Raw genomic sequence first — 24491 nt, 5'->3', positions numbered from 1 at the left:
AAATAATTCCCTATAATGGCTAAAACGGTTTCGCCCAAATAATCCCTAAACGTAATTTCAGCGTGTTCCTTTTGTTTTGGCATCTCTGCGCTGACACATTTCAAATTATTTGGAAACCCTTGCGTGAATCAATCTCTTAATCGCTAAGATCTAAACATTCGCTTGGAGACAGTTCTCTTTAGAAACAATAAATTAATTCCCTCTCGTGTCAAATCAATTCTCTTTAGAAACAACAAATTAATTCCCCTTTCATGTCAATCAATCAATCATGACATCATCTGTCATGTGTGATCTAAACTTTGCCTCGGAAACATTCTCTTTGGAAATACATCAAAGACATTAATTAACTTGACGTCATCTGTCAGACATTAATTAACCTTGCCCGGAAACAATTTGATTAATGACTCAATAATCCATGAAAGTGAGAAAGTTCCTGTTTTTCCATTCTCACTGACAAAAGCCATAAAACAGACATGAACTGCTGTTGACATCCGTGAAAAACATCAAATAAATTGACCAACACACATAACCATCCAAGAAAACAGACATAAATGTGAGAAAGTTCCTGTTTTTTCATTCTCAGTGAGAAAACCATAAACCACGTGTTCTCCCTAGGGAGGCTATGCCCATATTTGGGGTGCAAAAAAGCTGTAGGTGGCAGCAGGGGTGCGTGATCGGAGTCAATAAGGCCATTCTACTACTGTGAGGAGGCGAGTTGAATCATTATTGACATTCAGTGCATGGAAGTGTTTATTTAATATATTTCAATTTATATACTGTGAGGAGGCGAGTTGAATCATTATTGTCATTCAGTGGATGGAAGTGTTTATTTAATATATTTCAATTTATATACTGTGAGGAGGCGAGTTGAATCATTATTGTCATTCAGTGCATGGAAGTGTTTATTTAATATATTTCAATTTATATACTGTGAGGAGGCGAGTTGAGTCATTATTGACATTCAGTACATGGAAGTGTTTATTTAATATGTGAGTTCTGTTTATTATTTATTTATATTTTTCTTTTGTTTTTTTCTTTCTCTTTATGTGTTTAGTATGTTTTATTTTGATGTAAGTTAAGTTTTTTTAAAAAGAATTTTTTTTTTGTTTCCTTTTATATTTTTTTTCCGTTGAGAAAGGCTCCCGGACGTGGGACCGAAATATTCGGAGTATTTGTGTATAATTATTTGTTTTATATTTCACTGCTTTATAGAAAATTAAAACCCATTTTTCTTGTTTAAAATTTTTTTTTATTTTTTTTTATTTGTCTTTGAGTATGACAGTAAGCAATGCCTTACTACCCTTGTCTTTTATTTTATGTATACTACATACATCTTTACGAATGACTGCACTGCCATGTGACATTAGTGTTTCTGAAGCTGGAAACCTCAATAAATAATTTTTTCGATAATTTAAATCGATTGGCCAACTCAAAAGGTTCAGTCGATGGCTTCGTAGCACTTACGGGGAGAAAATTGTCCTTTTTGCACAAAATGCAGAAAACGTCACTTTGCAGTGGAAAAATCGTTTTCGCAACTTAGAAAGGTCAATAGTACTTTCAATTTCCTTTCTAATAAATCGTTACCTGATATTCTAGGACTATGGTTCGATAAGCCGTGGAAAAAAAATGCGAAAACGCTTCTGTGATCATCCTTATCATTGGCGGCGCAATAGCGCTGCCTAAGTAAAGAACGATATGGGCACAATGTATTATTTATTAATTTAATTTTTTTAGAACGTTTTCATAGAAGGCGTTGTCGTAGAATCTTCAAAAAGGGCTCATTCGATTGGAAATTGAAAAGGCTAGTGCGATTTCTAATAGTCGAATGTGATTAGAGGGCAATAACCCGTTGAACAATAGCCATTTTGTTCAACGCAGTTGAAAGTTCTGAAAATAAAGTCTTTGAGGATGACAACCCTCCTACAGCGCTCAGGGCAAGGGTGTAACCATTTCCCTAAACACGTCCAATCAAAATTCTGAGATAGGCATTTTGTTCAACGTATTTGACAGGTCCGGAAATTATTTCTTTGAGGATGAAACTCCCCCCATATCCCTCAGGGCAAGGCTTGCAAGTTACGCCCTGGGGGCACATAAGTTTTGTTTATAGAAAGCGTTGTCGTAGAAACTTAAAAAGGGCACATTCGATTGGGAATTGAAAGCGCAAGCACTTTTGTTAATAGTCGAAAGTGATTGGAGAGTAACTAACCCCCTTTCACGCCCACCATTTTCCCAAAGACATCCAATCAACATTTGGAGATAGCCATTTTGTTCAACATGGTTGAAAGATCCGAAATTAGGTCTTTGAGGAAGACAACCCCTCCCCTTAGAGCCCTCAGAGCAAGGGTTTTAAGTTATGCCCTGGGGGCATATAAGGTTATTATTAAAAGGGTTGTCGTAGAAACTTCAAAAAGCGGTCATTCGATTGTAAACTGACAGGGCTAGCGCCCTTTTTAATAGTCGAAAGTGACTGGAGGGCAACTAAACCCCGTCTCGCTCCCACCATATCCCCAATCACATCCAATCAAAATTTTGAGATAACCATTTTGTTCAACGTAGTTAAAAGGTCTGGAAATTGTGTCTTTGAGGATGACCAACCCCTCACAGCCCCCAGGAAAAAGGTTGTAAGTTATGCCCTGGGGGCATATAAAGTTTTTATAGAAAGTGGTCTCGTAGAAACTTCAAAAAGAGCTCATTCGATTGGGAATTGAGAAAGCTAGTGTTCATATCTATAGTCAAAAGCGATGGGAGGGCAAATGCCGCCCCACGCTCATCATTCCCTAAACATTTCCGATCTGCATTTAGATATAGCCATTTTGTTGAATTGAAGGGTTCGGAAATTATGTCTTTGAGTATGACCCCCCCCCCCCCCAAACTCCTCAGGGCTAAGGTGGTAAGTTATGCCCGGGGGACATATAAAGACTTTTATTGTAAGCGTTGTCGTAAAAACTTCAAAAAGGGCTCATTCGATTGGAAATTGAGAGTGCTATTGCCCTTTTTAATAGTCGAAAGTAATCGAAGGGAGAATCACCCCCCTTACCCACGCCCATAATTTCCCCGAACATTTCCGATGAACAGTTTAAATGGCCATTTTGTTCAACGTAGTTGAAAGATCTGGAAATTATGCCTTTGTGGATGACAACCCATTTCCCCCATAGCCCTCAAGACAAGGGTAGTCAGAAATACCTTACTACCCTTGTCATTTATTTTATGTAGATTACATGCATCTTTACGAATGAACGCACTGCCATGTGACATTAGTGTTTCTGAAGCTGGAAACGTCAATAAATAATTTTTCGATAATTTAAATCGATTGGCTAACTCAAATTGTTCAGTCGATGGCTTCGTTTTGGCCACTTAGGAAGATCAATAGTACTTTCAATTTCCTTTCTAATACGTCATCACCTGATATTCCAAGACTATGTTTAGATATTCTGTGGCAGCAAAATGCGAAAACGCTTTCGTGATCATCCTTATCATAGGCAGCACATAGGGCATTTCGTAACGAAGGAGTTATCGTAGAAACTTCAAAAAGGATTCATTCGATTAGAAATTGGAAGGACTTATGCCCTTTATAATAGCCAAAGTTATTGGAGGGCAACTAACAACCCGTCCAAGCCCGCCATTTCCCAAAACACATTCAATCAAAATTTCGAGATATCCATTTTGTTCAACGTAGCTGAAAGGTCTGGAAATTATGTTTTTGAGGATGAGAAGTTATGCTCTGGAGGTGTATAAGATTTTTTATAGAAGGCGTTGTCGTAAAATCTTCAAAAAGGGCGCATTGATTGGAAATTGAAAGAGCTAGTGCCATTTTTAATAGTCAAAAGTGATTAGATGGCAATAACCAGTTGAACAAAAGCCATTTTGTTCAACGTAGCTGAAACTTCTGAAAATTAGGTCTTTGAGCATGACAACTGCGCTCATCCCCTCTCCTTTACGCCCATTGTTTCCCCAAATATTTCCGATCAACATTTTGATATGGCCATTTTGTCCAACGTAGCTGAAAGATCTGGAAATTATGCCTTTGAGGATGACAACCCCTTTCCCCCATAGCCCACAAGACAAGGGTATTAAAGAATGCCAGGAAACCTCTGGAAACCTCAATAAATAATTTTTCGGTAATTTAAATCGATTGGCTAACTCAAAATGTTCAGTCGATGGCTTCGTAGCACATATGGGGGGGGGGGGGGGAATTGTCATTTTATGTCACACAATGCAGAAAACGTCACTTTGCAGTGGAAAAATCGTTTTCGCCGCTTAGACAGGTCAATAATACTTTCAATTTCCTTTCTAATAAGTCGTCACCTGGTATTCTAGGACTATGGTTCGATAGTCCGTGGAAAACAATAATGTGAAAACGCTTCCGTGATCATCCTTATCATAGGCACCGAAATAGGACTGCCTAAGTAAAGAACGATGTTAGCAAAATGTATTATTTATTATTTTTTTTGTAGACCAGGGACCTTCGTAACGAACGATTTGTCGTAGAAACTTCAAAAAAGACTGATTCGAATAGAAATTGGAAGGGCTTGTGCCCTTTTTAATAGTCAAAGGTGATTGGAGGGCAGCTAGCACCCCTTCCACGTCCACCATTTCCCCATACACATCCAATCGAAATTTTGAGACAGCCATTTTGTTCAACGTAATTGAAAGGTCTGGAAATTATGTTTTTGAGGATGACAAGTTATGCTCTGGGCACTATATAAGGTTTTTATATAAGGCGTTGTCATAGAATCTTCGAAAAGGGCTCATTAGATTTGAAATTGGAAGGGCTAGTGCCATTTTTGATAGTCGAAAGTGATTAGAGAGCAATAACCCGTTGAGCAAGGTTTGCAAGTTATGCCCTGGGGGCATATAAGGTTTTTATAAAAAGTGTTGTCGTGGAAACTTAAAAAGGGCTCATTAGACTGGGAATTGAAAAGGCTAGTACTCTTTATAATAGTCGAAAGTGATTGGAGGGCAACTAAACCCTCTCGCGCCCACCATTTCCCCAAACATATCCAATCAACATTTGGATACAGCCATTTTGTTCAACGTAGTTGAAAGTTCTGAAACTTACGTCTTTGACGATGACAACCCTCCCACAGCCATCAGGGTAAGGATTGTAAGTTATACCCTTGGGGCATATAAGGTTTTTTATAGAAAGTGTTGTCGTATAAATTTCAAAAAGGGCCCATTTGATTGGAAATTAAAATGGCTAGTACCCTTTTAATAGTCGAAAGTGATTGGAGGGCAACTAACCCCTCTATCACGCCCACCATTTCCCCAAACACATCCAATCAAAATTTGGAGATAACCCTTTTTGTTCAATGTAGTTGAAAGATCCGAAATTAGGTCTTTGAGGAAGACAAAATCCACCCCCCCCCCAACCCCACCCGTCACAACCCTCAGAGGAAGGGTTATAGGTTATGCCCTGGGGACATATAAGGTTTTTATAAAAAGCGTTGTCGTAGAACTTCAAAATGGACTCAGTCGATTGTAAACTGAAAGTGCTAGCGCCTTTTTTAATAGTCGAAAGTAATTGGAGGGTAACTAGCCCCCTCTAGCTCCCACCATTTCCCCGAACACTTTCAGTCAAAATTTTGAGATAGCCATTTTGTTCAACGTAGTTGAAAGGTCCGAAAATCATATCCCTGAGGATGGCCAGCCCCCACATCCCTCTGGGCAAAGGTTGTAAGTTATGCCCTGGAACATATAAGGTTTTTATAGAAATTGGTGTCGTAGAAACTTCAAAAAGAGCTCATTCGATTGGGCATTGTTAAAGCTAGTGTCCTTATTAATAATCAAAAGCGATGGGAGGTCGAATGACCCCCCCCCCCACATCCATCATTCCCCAAACATTTCCGATCTACATTTTGATATAGCTATTTTGTTGAATTAAAGGATTTGGAAATTATGTCTTTGAGCAAAACAACCCCCCACCCCTCCCAAATCCCTCAGGGCTAAGGTTGTAAGTCCATCATTTCCCCAAACATTTCGAATAAAAATTTTTGAGATACCTATTTTGTTCAAAATATCTGAAAGGTCTGGATATTATGTCTTTGAGGATAACAAATTCTCCCAGCCTCCAAGGCAAGGGTTGTAAGTTATGCCTCTTCGGCAAATAAGTTTTTTATAGAAAGTGTGGTAATATAAACTTCGGAGAGGTCTCACTGGATTGGTAATCAGACGCTCTTGTGCTCTTTGTAAGAGTAAAAGTGATCAGAGGGCAGCTATCCCCCCCACAAACACACGTTGCGTGTTTCTACCGACGCTAGCATAGTGTTCCTACTGTCCCGAAATGCATCTAATAAAACATAAAATCGCGAAGAAAGAACAAGGATAATAAACAGCCAGTATATAAATTGAAAATTATAAAATTATACCAATATTTTGGTCAAGACCTCCGCTTGACCATCCTCAGTGCAGAATAAAAATAAAATTAAAAAAAACTTAAACAAAGCACAAAACTAAAATAGGATGACCCTTTCTCAGTAACGGTGAAAAGTGTAACTGAATAAAAAACACAATTCTAAATGTGCTATTTTAATTTTTTATTCAGTTACCCTTTCACCGTTACTGAGAAAGGGCCATCCTATTCTATTTTTGGGTTTTAGTTTAAGGTTTGGTTTTTTAATTTTTTTTATCAGTTTTATTCTGCACTGAGGACAATCAAGCGGAGATCTTGACCAAAATTATTGCATAATTTTTAAATTTTTTCACTGGCTGTTTATTGTCCTCGTTCTTTCTTTGCGATTTTATGTTTTATCATGATTAGCCAGTGCGGTCTCAGAAATTATTTGATACATGAAATAGAAATTTTGAGATAGCCACCATTCTCAAAATGTAGACGTTGTAGACGCAAGTATTTGCTGCAATTGTAGTCGTGTATAATCACAATCGTACTTCCAAGTAGTCTAAGTCATAAATAGTCGCAGCAGCAGTAGTAGTGTTAGCTGTGGTAGTAGTAGTAGTAGAACTAGCAGCAGTAGTTGTAGTAACCCTGAAAGATTCAATTTAATACTCTTATTCGTTCATAAGACATTTTGCTGGTAAGCACTTTTGACAGCCTGCATGCATAGATTGCACATTAATTAGTTCAACATACACCCCAATATCCTCTAAAACATTCACCTTACTGCCCTTAGTCACTCCAAAAATATTGCACACATGCCCTTTTAATATTCATATTTAGACATCACGCTCACCATGACGTGAAAGCTTCAACTTAATAACTTCAGCCGTTGCTAAGATATCATAGATACACCCTTATGACAGTGCCTTACTTGGATGGACATAGTGCCTTATGATTTAAGTAAACGTCTTTAGTAAATACTATGAAAGTTCTTAAGTATCACCCCTAGCTGTCCTGGAATATTGCAGATACGCACTTCTTGAAATTTGAATGCACATAGTAGCCTTTTATTTAGTTTTATAATCTCCTCAATTTTCTGTGAAAATAAAATTCTTACCATGTTCTATACCTGAGACATTATTTCTGGACTATTTTAACCATCTGGATGAATATAAACCCTTTTCCTTACTTCAAAAGTTGTATTAGGAGTAGTTATAGCATATAGTAGTAGCCCTGAAGGTTTTGACTGAATACCCTCAGGCGTTCCTGAGATACTGCTCATACGTCATTTTGAAAACCAGCACACACATAGTGTCTCTTGGGTTAGTTTTGTAACAATATAAACTTTCCACGAGAGTTTCTATTTGTTACCCCCATCCGTTCCTGAGATTTAGCTGATTAGTTCCTTTGAAAACCAGCATGTTCATAGTTCGTTTTGGATGAGTTTATAGCAATATAAATTTTGCATGAAAGTCTCTATTTAATACCCAGTTCTGTCCCTGAGATATTGCATCTGTTTCATGAGATATTGCATCTATACAACATAGATGCACTTAAGCTCTTTTGATTTAGTTCCGTAGTATTAATAGCAGCAATAGTAGTATTAGTAGTAGCCCTTAAAGTTACAGCTTCATACCCTCAGTCGTTACTTAGATATTGCTGATACGCCCATTGATAACCTGCTTGCACATAGTGTGTTTTGATCTAATTCAAAAGTCCCCTTAAAAAATGGTACGTTATACCCTTAGTCTTCAACCATCTCCCTCAACATTCCCTGAAAAAGTAGTAGCAGTAGTAGCAATACGCACATAGTGCCTTCTGGCTAGGTAACTTGCTCCTCAAAATGCCCTGAAATTTTCAAATTAATACCCTAATCCATTCCTCGGCTACTCATGATACACCCTTTTGACAACCTACGTCCACAAGGTATGTTTTGATTAACTTCAATTTCCCCTCAACAGTCCCTAAAACATTTTCCTTAATGCTCTTAGCCTTAGAAATTGTAGTAGCCTACTGGTAGCAGCAGCAGTAGTAGTACTACTGACAATAATAGTTGTAAACTGCACATAGTGCCTTTTCATTAATCATACATCCCCCTCACCATGTGCTGAAAGTTACAAGCTAATACTCTAAGTCGTTCCTGAGATCTTGCTGATACGCTAATTTGACACCCTTCATACAGACGGCGTGTTTTAATGTTATCTCGCTCATCCCTCCCGATATGCCCCAAAAATTTCAAATTAATACTCTAAGCAATGTGGATGGTTTAACAACCCCATCAATATGCGTAGACAGTGTCAACTTAGTACCCTAATCCGGTCCGTGATATAATTCTGATGCGCTCTTTTGACAACTGATATACGCAAAGTGTGTTTTGATTTAGTATAATATCCCCCTCAACAATTATTAAAAATTTCTTCTTAATACTCTTAACCTTCGCAAAAATATTAGACAAGCAATAGAATTAGTAATAGAAGCATGAATATATTGCCTTTTAGCTACTTCAAACTCCTTGTCAACATGCCCTAAAAGTTTCATTTTAATACTCTAAGCCGTTGCTGAAAAATTGCTAATACGGCATTTTGACAGAGTACATGCACATATCGGGTTTGGGTTTAGTTCAACATCCTCCTAAGCATTCCCTGAATAATTTCCCCTTATATCATTAGCCTAAGTTGCAGTAGTAGTAGGTAATGTAGTAGTAGCAGCTGTAGCACTAGTAGTAGCAATACGAATATAGAGTCTTTTGGGCTATTTCAACATCCCCCTCAACATGCCCTGAACGTTTCAACTTAATATCCCAATCAGTTTTTGGGACATAGTTGATACCTCCTTTAGAAAACCTGCATGCACATATTGTTTTTTGATTTCGGTCAATATCTCAACATTCCCTGCAATTTTCACCTTAATATCTTTAAATTAAGTTGTAGTATTAGTAACTGTATAATTAGTAGTAGTAGTAGCAATAGTAGCAGTAGAAATTGTAGTAGTATTGGTATGCACAGTGTGCCTTTCAGTTAGTTCAATATCCCCTAAACATACCCTGTAAGCTTCAACTTAATACTCTAAGCCTTTCCTAAGATAAAGCTTATACATCCTCTTGACAACCTGCTTACACGTAGCGTGTTTTGATTCAGTTTAACACCTCCTCAACATTCCCTGAAAGCTTTACCTTGTTACCCATAGGGTTTTCGAACATAGGGATCAATTAGGTCCCCTTTCCCAACAACAAATACTATATGTAAGCAATGGGCGACTTTCATGGCATACAGTCCTTTCCCCTAGGGCTGTAGGGGCATCGCCATCCTTAGGAGCATATTTATTTGACCTCTCGACTATGCTGGACAAAATAGCTATCTCAAAATTTTTATTGGGTGTCTCTGGGGAAATAAAAGGTGGGAGGGGGGCTATTTGCCCTCCAATCACTTTTAAATCTTAAAAAGAGCAATAGAACTTTTAATGTCGAATCGAATGAGCCCCTCCGAAGTTTCTGCGATAAGTCCTTCCATTAAAAGTGCCTGGTTGAAAAAAAAGAGGTAAAGTCTACTTCGCTCTTAACTTGGGCAGTTCTGTCGCAGGTGCCTGGGTAAAGGTAAGTGACAACATGGAAATACGTCCACCCTTCTCCGTATGAAAAATCTGTGTGATTTTTTTTGTAAATAAAAAAGATAAGAAAAAAAACGAGTTCGTGCATATCTAATATCTTTCATCCAGGAAATCTTCTTGGTTAAGTTGATTCAACCTAATTCCAGATTGCTTTGTTAGCACACAGCAGACAACTTCGTTTATTAAGATATTGTTTTTCTTTATTTGAGCGTTGTCTATCTGACATTTACGGTTACTGAATCTCTGCATCACGAAATCACGAATACTACATAAAATAAGTTTCTTAGAAATAGTATTCTGATATAATATTCTTTTCTAGTTTATTCCACATCATAATCTGACTTTTAAAAAAACGAAAAATATATGCATGAATTTGTAAAACAAGGAGTGTTACATCTTCAAAATTCAAATATGTTTGGGTTTTTTAATTTACCATGTGTTCTGATCTTGTGTGTGGGTGAAGCTTTTTTTTTTTTTAAGTCTAACTAATATTACAAGCAGTTGAATTTATGTGAGGTCTTTGATTATTAATACAATAGCCTTAATGAAGTTTAAAATGATGCAGGCTTGTCATCTAGGTGTTACATTTTTCTAAGGGGTTTTCCGATGGGACATATGATTGTGGAAAATAGAGGTAGGTTTTTTAAATAGCAGATTCAAGGATCAAGGGCCCTATTTAAGGTGTAAACTGCTCAAAGGGTGACCTGGCACTGTCTTAACACCCCATACACCCCTTGACAACCCCACAGCTCCACATGGTATCAGACAAAAAGTATAGCTATTTTCATCAAACCTTTTAAGAGGTAAGAAAATAGGCAGTGTGTGATGGTGAGACATAGTAAATGTGGTTTTAGGAGCTAATGCCCCCAATTTTCGCAAATAGCCCAATAGACAGAGTTGTCATATATACATTGTAATAGTAAAACGGACATGTGCAAGTTGTCAAAACCAAAGTTATGTGAATATGTTCAGCTCTTATGATTGAACCCATAGTTAGATCCTTGGGCCGCCAATACCCCTATTCTGCATCTCAGTTTTGCCAATATACTTGTAAGCAGGTAGTTCCTGTTTTGACTTAAAATCATTCAGAGAATATTTAGCGAGTGGACATAAATAATTAGATGTTACCCATTCAAATCAGTAAGATCGAAGTCGATCAGTTTAAAATAAAAATACGGGGGAGGGATTCCTCCCCCTCAACGTCCCCAAAAACTTCATTAGTAAAATCTTTTGTAGCCTTTTGACTCGTATGTGGCTCAATCTGCTGGACTTCGTCCTAAGGAGCACGATTTGTTTTCTAGATGTTTAAGAGTTCAAGGCAAAAAAATGGGTTTGAAAATCATTATTAAGAAGACTAATTAGCGCAGACTGGGAATAAGTGAACGCGAAGAAGTGATATTGGGTAATAAGAAGATCGATCGAGTGGATAGCTTCACCTATCTTGACACTATTATTAGTAAAGATGGTAGTTCCAGTTAAGACGTTAAAAGTAGAATAGTAAAGGCCCACAGTGTTTTTTACAGCAGAAAACAAAAGTTTGGAAGAATAGTAAGATAAGTCTGCGAACCAAGATTAGAATATTGGAAGCTACAGTAACGACAGAGGTCAAGTATGGTTCTGAAACGTGACGAGGAAGAAGGCTCCGAAAGAAGGAGGAGGATTTGTTAGATGTTGTCCAGAGGAGTCGTCTACGGATTCTTTTGGGTACCCTTTTGACTAACTGTATTTCAAACAGTAACTTGTACAGAAAATGTGGTACAACCCCCGCTTTTTAGGGCTAAAATTAAAGAAAGGTTAGATGGTCATGACACGTTTTGTATATAGAGGAGACATATTGCCAAAGAATATCCTTTTCGGCCGACCATCTAGGGCCAAACGAAAAACAGGTTGACCCCAAATTGGTTGGGATGAGGTTATTAGGAAGGATTAAAGAGAAACTGGAAGCTGTCGGGATGGTGTAAAGAGGGATACTTTGAAGAAATGTGGATGGAGAAGGAACATGCGTAGCTATGTTGTCCTCAGGTGACTTGGTAATGCTGTGAGCTTTTGGAAGTAGTAGTAGTAGTAGTTGTAGTAGTTTCTTTACTTTGGTATCCACTCGCTTCAAACGAATAGAAAAAATAATTGGTAAAACAAAAGTTTTACTACTAAGGTTTCAGTAAAGTACACGCGGCACTATAAAGGCAGTGATACTGCCCTTGTTTAGGGTAATTTATATTTTTTTGTGTCAAATATCTGTTTTTTTTTCTATTTTTTTTAAGTTTAATTCTTTGTTCACAGTAATTTATGCTCGGTTTAGATTTGACGTATTTGATAAGCTAAATATTGTTAATTTTTCAAATTCTCGATTCGCTCTTAATTTTGATGGAAAAGATTTATTTTTCTGAATTTCAAACAAAATTATTGCAATTGTGTTGGCCAAGAAAAATTTTTCAAAGAGGTAGAGGTGCAGGGGGCAAACGCCCAAAGTCTATCATTGGCCTCTTCATTCATACAAATTAAAAATGCTTGTATTACTTTGTTGTCAATCGCATGTAACTTGTCCGTCTTTCTTTTTAAAAAATTTCTCTGGCGATTTTATTTGATGTAGTCTATCTACAAAATTTGGGACCTTTGCTCATAGACTGCTGTAATCTGGTCGCCAGCATAAACACACATTTTTTTTCTCTAGTGACACATAGAGCGTTGACGGGAGTAGAGTAGTAAGTACCATTTCTATGGAAGCTATAGGAAAACATTTCTATGGTAGCTCTACACCTTTTCAAAGAGAGTCAGTACTCCCTCACATGGTATACACTACAGTTTCACGTGCACAATGTAAAAAGTGAGTATACCTATAAAAAGGTCAAACATGTTTTGAGAGTATAATTGTTGTTTTTTTTTAAATCGAAAACTAGAATATGTCAAATTGTGTATTTAGGAATGATTTTTTAGGAAAAGCTGTCTATCACCCATGCATTATCCACTGTTCCATTTCTTTGAAGTATGTGCTATCAAGAGTGGTTTATGATTTTTTTTGGACAATTGCCTTTAGTCAAGATTAGTTTGTTAGGAATGTGTTGACAGATAGCATTTGTGAATTGGATCGTATGAAGGTGGAGAAAAAAAGGGGTTTAGCATTTGCGAATTAAACTATACGAACGATATTAATTGAATAATAGGGAAAAAACAGAGCTAGATGGCATTTGCGAATTGGATCGTATGAAGGTGGAGAAAAAAAGGGTTTAGCATTTGCGAATTGGACTATACGAAGGATATTAATTGAATAATAGGGAAAAAACAAAGCTAGATAGCATTTGTGAATTGGATCGTATGAAGGTGGAGAAAAAAGGGTTTAGCATTTGCTAATTGGATTATACGAACGATAATAATTGAATAATAGGCAAAAAACAGAGCTAGATAGCATTTGCGAATTGGATAGTATGAAGGTGGAGATAAAAGGGTATAGCATTTGCGAATTGGTGATTATCAGTTAAGGTAACCCCTCAGGGTTGTTAAGTCTTAGCGTATTTATTATAAATGTAGAACAATATCAATCTATGGAAATGGTCAACGATAATAAAATGGTCTTATGACTTGACTTAGCTTTACTTCTTCGATGTGTTCTGTATAATACAGATGTGACGTTTGAACAGTGTTGTCAATTTAAAATAGAGTTTAACGTTATAGTATACTAAAAAGTTGATACTAAGAGAGATGTAGATGGGAAGAAAAGAATTTTAATAATGGATAGCTTTACTTCTTTGATGTGTTCTGTATAATACACAAGTGGCCTTTGAGCAATGTTGCAACTTTAAAATAGAGTTTAACGTTATAGTATACTAAAAAGTTGATACTAAGAGAGATGCAGATGGCAAGAAAAGAATCTTATTAATAGATAGCCTTACTTCTTCGATGTGTTCTGTGGAGATGGGGGGGATGAACATTTTAGTTGTTCATCATAGGAAGGCAGTGTAGTCTGGGAAAAGGATACTTAGTTTAAGGTATCACGTCGAAAATGGTAAAACTTAACTTTAAAGTTTTTTGAACATTTTAGTTGTTCATCATAGAAAGGCAGTGTAGTCTGGGAAAAGGATACTTAGTTTAAGGTATCACGTCGAAAATGGTAAGACTTAATTTTAAAGTTTTTTGAACATTTTAGTTGTTCATCATAGAAAGGCAGTGTAGTCTGGGAAAAGGATACCTAGTTTAAAGTATCAGGTCGAAAATGGTAAAACTTAACTTTAAAGTTTTTTGAATATTTTACTTGTTCATTACAAAAAGACAGTGTAGTCTGGGAAAAGGATAAAAGGGATACCTAGTTTAAGGTATCAGGTCGAAAATGGTAAAACGTAGTGTAGCCTGGGAAAAATTTTTAACTAGAAATGGCTGAAAAGTGTTTTGTTGGGAGATGGGGCCATGGCAGCCGGCTCTCATGGAGTAGTTATAGTGTGATAGTTTGGGGGCGTATTGCTTACAAAAAAACCCGAGTGGATGACTTGGAAATAAATTTTTTAACGAGAAATGGCAGAAAAGTGTTTTGGGGGAGAGATGGGTTGATGGTAGAAGGATGTCTTAGCGTAGTTATAGTATGATAGGGGGGGGGGGGGAATTGCTTGCGAAAAAAACCCGAATGAATGAGTTGAAATAAAATTTTTAACTAGAAATGGATAAAAAGTGTTTTGGGGGGGGGATGGGGCAATGACAGAGGGGTGTCTTAGCGTAGTTATAGTGTGATAGTGGGGGGGGGGGGGCGAATTGCTAGCCTAAAGTTTGAGCTAATAAGGGTTTTTGACCGTAAACTCTAGTTTTTTATAAGAAAATTATGGAAAATATAATTCGTTGGCTCATAGGTGAAACTTAAGTCCAGTTATGGATCGAAAAATAAACTGCTTCTGTAAAATCTGAGCTAATAAGGGTTTTTGACCGTAAACTTTAGTTTTTTGTAAGAAAATTATGGACAATACAATTCGGTGGTTCAAATGTAAAACTGAAGTCTATTTCTGGGAAAAGGATACTTAGTTTAAGGTATCAGGTCGAAAATGGTAAAACTTAGTGTAAACTGGGAAAAATTGTTAACTAGAAATGTCTGAAAACTGTTTTGTTGGGAGATGGGGCGATGGCAGCCCGCAGTCATAAAGTAGTTATAGTGTGATAGTTTGCGGGCGTATTGCTTACAAGAAATCCGAGTGAATGACTTGGAAATAAAATTTTTAACGAGAAATGGCTGAAAAGTGTTTTGGGGGAGAGATGGGTTGATGGAAGAAGGATTTCTCAGCGTAGTTAAAGTATGATAGTGGGGGGGGGGGCGAATTGCTTGCAAAAAAACCCGAATGAATGAGTTAAAATAAAATTTTTAACTAGAAATGGCTGAAAAGTGTTTTTTTTTGGGGGGGATGGGGCGATGACATATGGGTGTCTTAGCATAGTTAAAGTGTGATAGTGGGGGGGCGAATTGCTAGCCTAAAATCTGAGCTAATAAGGGTTTTTGACCGTAAACTCTAGTTTTTTGAAAGCAAATTATGGAAAATACAATTCGTTGGCTCAAAGGGGAAGTTTAAGTCCAGTTTTAGATCGAAAAATAAACTGTTTACGTAAAATCTGAGCTAATAAGGGGTTTTGACCGTAAACTATAGTTTTTTGTAAGAAAATTATGGACAATACAATTCTCTGGTTCAAATGTGAAACTTAAGTCTATTTCTGGGAAAAGGATACTTAGTTTAAGGTATCAGGTCGAAAATGGTAAAACTTAGTGTAGTCTGGGAAAATTTTTTAACTAGAAATGTCTGAAAAGTGTTTTGTTGAGAGATGGGGCAATGGCAGCCGGCTGTCATACACTAGTTAGAGTGTGATAGTTTGGGGGTGTATTGCTTACAAAAAACCCGAGTGGATGACTGGGAAATAAACTTTTTAACGAGAAATGGCTGAAAAGTGTTTTTTTTGGGGGGGAGATGGGTTAAGTCCAGAATATGGATCGAAAAATAAACTATTTCAAAAAATCTGAGCTAATAAGGGTTTTTGAACGTAAACTCTAGTTTTTTGTAAGAAAATTATGGAAGATACAATTCTCTGGTTCAAATGTGAAACTTAAGTCCAGTTATGGATCGAAAAATAAACTATTTCCGTAGGATCCAAGTCGAAAGGGGTTTTTGACCATAAACTCTAGTTTTTTTGTACGAAAATTATGGAATATACAATTCTCTGGTTCAACTTTGAAACTTAAGTCCAGTTTTGGATACTCATAATGATGAGGACTGATGGTTCTAATCCAATATTTTTTCATAAAAACAAACTATTTTTTTAAATTCGAAATTATTCAACTTTATTTATTTTCTAATTTTTTTTTGTACGTATCTTAAAATGACAAAATATGCTTACGGCTCTAACAATTGTACTCTATGATTGCTCAGAGACGCGATTTGGCTTTCCCACTGGTATTCTATGTCCGGTTATCAACACTACCTGGTCTATTGTATGTATTAAATCAGTATTTTTTACGCAGTGGAACGATAAACACATAAGTCATATCTATAAACAAAAAGTGAAGATGGAGCATTTTAATAAAGTGTGTTCACATGACAATGTTATTGTAGCATTGAATGCCGACAAGGAGAAGTATTTAAATTATGAAACAAGTACAAGTGGTAGCAATATTGGAAATGCATGCATGCATTGTCATGACAGTAAGGAATTAAATTTCTTTGGAATACCGAAAAAATTCAACTCTTATGCTGGTGGTTATACGAGATCGAGATCTCCAGAGATGATTGCACTCAAAGAGAATGCCAACATAAAGATAATCGTTGATGATAGAGGACAACTCTTTGCTACTGTTGTAGGTAAAACATTACCTACTAATACATCCTATCGTCAGCTTTCGGATATTAGCGTTCAACGGAAGGTTAAAAAAAGAAAGGCCTACTCTTCTACTAATATCGTAAACCATATCTTGTCTACGTGCTGAAACTGTTACCTGTATAAAAATAATGTGGTAATAGACAGTGAAATTGCCAGAAAAATAAAAATGGCATTGTCAGAAAATATCACTATGGAATATAAAGATGAATCGATGAAAGACAAAGCACCAGCAAACGTTAATGCCATTGATCAAACAGTCAATGAACCAAATAATACCAAAGACGAAAGCATATTGAGCCTGTTGATGAGACACCAGTAAAAACTGTGTATGACTCAAAATGGAATAATGATTATTCTACTGATTACGAACTAAGAGAAGACAATAGCTACAATATCAAGAGAGAACACGGTGAACTATTATATGGAACAGATTCCAAATGTCCAAAGTTAATCATTGATATTAATAATGTATCATGATATATTTTTGTATTAATATTCTACATAGCATTATTTCATTAAAAATATATTATGCATTACATTGTTATGTGTTCATTATTTTTAGAGTAAGCTAGCATATCAAACGTTTAGAATGTCCATTAAAGCATCGGAGAAAAAGAATTTGTATACATCTACTATCAGACACATGGGATAACATTGACAAAATCTAGGTATCAGAATGAATATATTCATTATCAACATCTGTTGTTGGATATGTCATTATGTCATTATGAGTAAATGGTAAGTAACTAAGCAATAAGCTCTTTCTTGAATTCACCTCTTGGATACACAATACAGAAATTTAATTCAGGAAATTATGGAAAAAAACTGAACAAATTCTTAACTAACATACATTATCGTTTGATGTCGCTGCCTAGACAAACAATACAACAATTTCACAAAATTTAAGTAAAGGAGAGATTAAATTCTATATCAACATCTATTTCTCGGATACATAGGAAAAAGTTGACAAAATCTAAGCGTTAGAGTGAATAAATTTTATTTATCAACATCTTTTGTCAGATACATCGGATAAAATTTACAGAATCTAAGTGTCAGAGTGAATTATTTTTTTTTATCAACATCCTTTGTCAGATACATCAAATAAAATTGACAAAATCTAAATTTCAGAATGAATAAATGCTTTAACAACATCCTTTATCGGATATGTCGGATAAAATTGACGAAATCTAATTATCAGACTGACTAAATTCTATATCAGCATCCTTTTCTCGGATACATAGGATAAAATATCGGATAAAATTGACAAAATCTAAGTATCAGATTGATTAAATTCTATATCAACATCCATTTATCAGGTACATGGGATAACATTGACAAAATCTAGGTATCAGAATAAATAAATTCTTTATCAAAATCCGTTGTTGGATATGTCATTATGTCATTATGAAAAAATTGTAAGTAAGTAAGTAAGTAACAAACTCTTTCCCGATTTCACCTCTTGGATACACAATACAGAAATTTAATTCAGGAATTTATGAAAAAAAAATTGAACAATTCTTTATTAACATTCATTATCGATTGAAATCGCTTCCTAGACAGACAATACAGCATTTTCACAAAATCTAAGTATAAGAGTGATCAAATTCTATATCAACATCCATTTCTCTGATACATAGGAAAAAGTTAACAAAATCTAAGTGTTAGAGTGAATAAATTTTATTTATCAACATCTTTTATCAGATACATCGGATAAAATTGACAAAATCTAAGTGACAGAGTGAATAATTTTTTTTATCAACATCCTTTGTCAGACACATCAAATAAAATTGACAAAATCTAAATTTCAGAATGAATAAATGCTTTAACAACATCCTTTATCGGGTATATCGGATAAAATTGACAAAATCTAAGTATTAGAGTGACTAAATTCTATATCAGCATCCGTTTCTCGGATACATAGGATAAAATATCGGATAAAATTGACAAAATCTAAGTATAAGATTGATTAAATTCTATATCAAAATCTATTTCTCATGTACATGGGAATAAAATTGAAAAAATCGAAGTATCAGATTGATTAAATTCTATATCAACATCCCTTTTTCGGGTATATGGGATAAAATTGACAAAATCTAAGTATCAGAGTGAATAATTTATTCTTTATCAACATCTTTTATCAGTTACAACAATTATAATTAAGAAAATCTAAATATCAGAGTGAATATATGTTTTTTTCAGCATCCATTGTCAGATATGTTGAATAAAATAAGCAAAGTCGACATAGCTTTATTTCATTTTTTAATGTTAATTTAGACGAGGTTACGTGCGCGCACGTAACGTACAAAAAAAGATAAATAAATAAATAAAGTGGAATAATTTCGAAGTTTAAAAAAAAGTTTGTTTTTATGAAAAAATATTGAATTAGAACCATCAGTCCTCATCATTATGAGTAACCAAACCTGGACTTAAGTTTCACATTTGAACCAGAGAATTGTATTTTCCATAATTTTCTTACAAAAAACTAGAGTTTACGGTCAAAAACCCTTATTAGCTCAGATTTTACAGAAATAGTTTATTTTTCAATCCATAACTGGACTTAAGTTTCACATCTGAACCAGAGAATTTCATTTTTCATAGTTTTCTTACAAAAAACTAGAGTTTACGGTCAAAAACCCTAATTAGCTCAGATTTTATAGAAATAGTTTATTTTTTGATCCTTAATTGGACTTAAACCATCTCCCCCCCCCAAAAAAAAAAACTTTCCAGCCATTTCTCGTTAACAATTTTATTTCCAAGTCATCCACTCTGGTTTTTTGTAAGCAATACGCCCCCAAACTATCACACTATAACTACCCTATGACAGCCGGCTGTCATCGCCCCATCTCCCAACAAAATACTTTTCAGACATTTCTAGTTAAAATTTTTTCCCAGACTACACTAAGTTTTACCATTTTCGACCTGATACCTTAAACTAGGTATCCTTTTCCCAGAAATAGACTTCAGTTTCACATTTGAACCAGCGAATTGTATTTTCCATAATTTTCTTACAAAAAAACTAGAGTTTACGGTCAAAAACCTTATTAGTTCAGATTTTACAGAAATAGTTTATTTTTCTATCCATAACTGGACTTAAGTTTCACCTATGAGCCAACGAATTGTATTTTCCATAATTTCTTACAAAAACCTAGAGTTTACGGTAAAAACCCTTATTAGCTCAGATTTTAGGCTAGCAATTCGCCCCCCACTATCACACTATAACTACGCTAAGACACCCCTCTGTCATCGCCCCCCCCCACCCCCCGAAAATACTTTTCAGCCATTTCTAGTTAAAAATTTTATTTCAATTCATTCATTCGGGTTTTTCGCAAGCAATTCGCCCCCCCCCCCACTATCATACAATAACTACGGTAAGACATCCTTCTACCATCAATCCATCTCTCCTCCAAAACACTTTTCAGCCATTTCTCGTTAAAAATTTTATTTCCAAATCATCCACTCGGGTTTTTCGTAAGCAATACGCCTCCAAACTATCACACTATAACTACTCTATGACAGCCGGCTGCCATCACCTCATCTCCCAACAAAACACTTTTCAGACATTTCTAGTTAAAAATTTTTCCCAGACTACACTAAGTTTTACCATTTTCGACCTGATACCTTAAACTAGGCATCCTTTTCCCAGAAATAGACTTAAGTTTCACATTTGAATCAGAGAATTGTATTTTTCTTAATTTTCTTACAAAAAAAACTAGAGTTTACGGTCAAAAACCCTTATTAGCTTAGATTTTACGGAAATAGTTTTTTTTTCGACCCAAAACCGGACTTAAGTTTCACACATTAGCCAAAGAATTGTATTTTCCATAATTTTCTTACAAAAAACTAGAGTTTACGGTCAAAAACCCTTATTAGCTTAGATTTTAGGCTGGCAATTCGCCCCCCCCCCCCCCACTATCACAATATAACTACGCTAAGACACCCTTCTGTCATCGACCCATCCCCCCCCAAAAAAAACACTTTTCCGCCATTTCTAGTTAAAAATTTTATTTCAACTCATTCATTCGGATTTTTTCGCAAGCAATTCGCCCCCCACTATCATACTATAACTACGCTAAGACATCCTTCTACCATCAACCCATCTCTCCCTCAAAACACTTTTCAGCCATTTCTCGTTTAAAATGTTATCTCCAAGTCATCCACTGGGTTTTTTTGTAAGGAATACGCCCCCAAACTATCGCACTATAACTGCTCTATGACAGCCGGCTGCCATCGCCCCATCTCCCAACAAAACACTTCAGACATTTCTAGTTAAAAATTTTTCCCAGACTACACTAAGTTTTACCATTTTCGGCCTGATACCTTAAACTAGGTATCCTTTTCCCAGACTACACTGCCTTTCTATGATGAACAACTAAAATGTTGAAAAAACTTTAAAGTTAAGTCTTACCATTTTCGACGTGATACCTTAAACTAAGTATCCTTTTCCCAGACTACACTGCCTTCCTATGATGAACAACTAAAATGTTCATCCCCCCCATTTCCACAGAATACATCGAAGAAGTAAAGCTATCCATTATTAAAATTCTTTTCTTGCCATCTACATCTGTCTTAGTATCAACTTTTTAGTATACTATAACGTTAAACTCTATTTTAAATTGACAACATTGTTCAAACACCACTTGTGTATTATACAGAACACATCGAAGAAGTAAAGCTATCCATTGTTAAAATTCTTTTCTTGCCATCTACATCTCTCTTAGTATCAACTTTTTAGTATACTATAACGTTAAAATCTATTTTAAATTGACAACACTGTTCAAACATCACTTTTGTATTATACAGAACACATCGAAGAAGTAAAGCTAGGTCAAGTCATATTACCATTTTATCATCGTTAACCATTTCCATAGATTGATATTGTTCCAAATTTATAATAAATACACTATGAGTTAACATCCCCGAGGGGTTACCTTAACTGACAATCACCAATTCGCAAATGCTATACAATTTTATCTCCACCTTCATACGATCCAATTCGCAAATGCTATCTAGCTCTGTTTTTTCCCTATTATTCAATTAATATCGTTCGTATAGTCCAATTCGCAAATGCTAAACCCTTTTTTTCTCCCCCTTCATACGATCCAATTCGCAAATGCTATCTAGCTCTGTTTTTTCCCCTATTATTCAAATAATATCCTTCGTATAACCCAATTCGGAAATGCTATCTAGCTCTGTTTTTTCCCTATTATTCAATTAATATCGTTCGTATAGTTTAATTCGCAAGAGCTAAACCCCTTTTTTTCTCCACCTTCATACGATCCAATTCACAAATGCTATCTGCCGACACATTCCTAACAAACTAATCTTGAATAAAGGCAATTGTCCAAAAAAAAATCATAAACCACTCTTGATAGCACATACTTCAAAGAAATGGAACAGTGGATAATGCATGGGCGATAGACAGATTTTCCTACAAAATCATTCCTAAATACGCAGTTTGACATTTTCTACTTTTCGATTAAAAAAAAAAAAAAACAATTATACTCTTAAAACGTGTTTGACCACTTTATAGGTATACTCACTTTTTGCAATGTGCACGTGAAACTGTAGTGTATACCATGTGAGGGAGTACTGACTCTCTTCGAAAAGGTGTAGAGCTTCCATAGAAATGTTTTCCTATAGCTTCCATAGAAATGGTACTTACTACTCTACTGACGGGAAGTCAAGTTGGGCAATCTCTAATCGGTTTTTCTCCCTTGATTTTCCTTGAAATTTGCACTAGATTTCAGAATTTCTGATTGAGTGAGTCCCACTCCAAATTGCTATGATTTTCCTTTCTGTGTGATTACCCGCGAAAAAAATCCATAGAAGAAACACACACATTGTCAAACAGTTCGTGGTAACGAACTGTAAGTAAGGAGCGACACGACTCAATAGTAACCGAAACTCTAAATACCAATAGATGCATCTAAAAACAATAAATACTCACCAATATATACATCGAGAGAATGGGCTTGTTTTGTTGATTCCAAATACTAGAGTTCCATTAAGTTTAGTATTACCCATCAAACGCTACGAGCCTGAGAAAATTTGCCTGATTTTCTAAAACTGGGGAAAATACCCTTATGGGGAAATATCCTTATAAAAAAATCCTTATGAAAATCGCACTATCAGATTCAGCGTATCAGATAACCCTATTTCAGAGACTTAAACCTTCTATCTCTGCAAAAATGTGGAACTTTCTATTTTTGCCGGAAGAGACATCACGGATGCGTGTTCATTTGTTTTTCCAGGGTTGATCGTATCGACCCAGTGGTCCTATGATATCGGTAGAGGACTCACTCGAATGGAAACAAAAAGTTTTAGTGCACTTTTTAAGCAGGCAAAAAGATTGGAGGGCAACTAGGCCCCATCCCCCGCTTCTTTTTTCCCAAAGTTTTCCAACCAAAATTATCATCAAAATTGAAAAGCCCAATAACTATGCCTTTGAATATAACGACCCGCCAAAGCCCTATGGGAAAGGTCTAAGTTATGAAATTTGCTTATTGTTTACGCATAGTAATTGTTATTGGGTCGGGGAATGCGTACAATTTTGGGTCGGGGAAGGGGGGGGACAAATTCACTGCTGGAGGTCTTTCCAATGGAGAATTTTTCATGGTGAGGGATGTTTCCACGGGGTGAGCTCGTCAGGGGAAATTTTACACTGGGGGAATTCGCAAAAATTTCTATACAAAAATTTTAAATGTCTTGCTTTCTCTTTTCGGTCTCAATTTAACGCTTTGGAGGGTAATTGTCCCGGGTAAATTTTTACCGGGATTGAATTGTCTAGACTATATTTCAGCGGGGAGGGGATTTCTCCGTAGAGGTGGGCCCAGATTTCATGGTATTATTTAAAAAAAACATCAGAAATTAAACAATAAAAGCAAGTTTTTTCAACTGAAAATAAGGAGCAACATTAAAACTTAAAACGTATAGAAATTATCATGTATTTGAAGGGGGTTGCCCCCTCCTCAACACCTTCTCTTTACGCCATAGTCTGAATTTTGTCCCAATTCATCCAAGATTAGGCTGAAATGATATTACACAAAGGACCGCTAATCGTTTGGAAATTTTCGGGGAAGTATATAGGCTAAGGCAGAAATGGGTTTGCATGGAAGAAGTGTTTCGCCAATGTTAACTGGCAGATTTTAGTTCACATTATAATTATTCTTTAAAGAATAAAGAAAAATAAAGAATAATTTTCGATTCTAATAATTTAGGGCAGTCGTTTATTACCTGTTAAGTTTTCGTTAGGCCAAGTTCCAAGGTCACAAACAAAACACGTTGCTTCATTCAAGATAATTTCGTTGGTATCACATGGAACACAAACCCAGCAACAAGGATCCATTTCGTCTATGTGGCGCTAAAAACACTAGAGGTGATTAATGGAATATTCTGCTGCTTAAGAATAGAAAAAAAAAATATAAATATATAATGAAGCAAAATTTATGTTCACTTCAGTAAGTCCAATTTGGCATTTCACAATGAAATTGGAATAAAGCAATAAATTATAAACATTCGAATTTTGTTGGCATAATTTAATAGATAAAAAAAAAGAAATGCCCAAAAAAGTAACACTTTTAGCGCTATGTTTGAAACAAGAGGAAGAATTCAATTTTTATATATAATCGAAAAATACCTAATCGTAAGGAAAAACTATACCAAAAGCACTCAGTATCTATTAAGTACAAAATCGTCGAGAGTACAAATTCAGAAA

General features: G+C 35.7%; 1 protein-coding gene across 1 annotated transcript in view; it reads right to left on the bottom strand.

Annotated features, from left to right (window-relative positions):
• The window catches only part of LOC148955282 (metabotropic glutamate receptor 5-like), a 412763-nt gene that overhangs the window by 183169 nt on the left and 205103 nt on the right, over positions 1 to 24491 (bottom strand). The window contains exon 10 of the mRNA XM_089106900.1: positions 24011 to 24137. Within this exon, the coding sequence (XP_088963026.1) occupies positions 24011 to 24137 (127 nt within the window). The remainder of the gene's footprint in view (positions 1 to 24010; positions 24138 to 24491) is intronic.

This window comes from Artemia sp. Qi Xiang Cuo, chromosome 2 (assembly GCF_049724085.1).
Source record: "Artemia sp. Qi Xiang Cuo chromosome 2, ASM4972408v1, whole genome shotgun sequence".
In the NCBI taxonomy this organism is placed as follows: Eukaryota; Metazoa; Arthropoda; class Branchiopoda; order Anostraca; family Artemiidae; genus Artemia; species Artemia sp. Qi Xiang Cuo.
The sequence above is the reverse complement of the archived record's forward strand: the minus strand, read 5'-3'. Positions and strand labels throughout refer to the sequence as shown.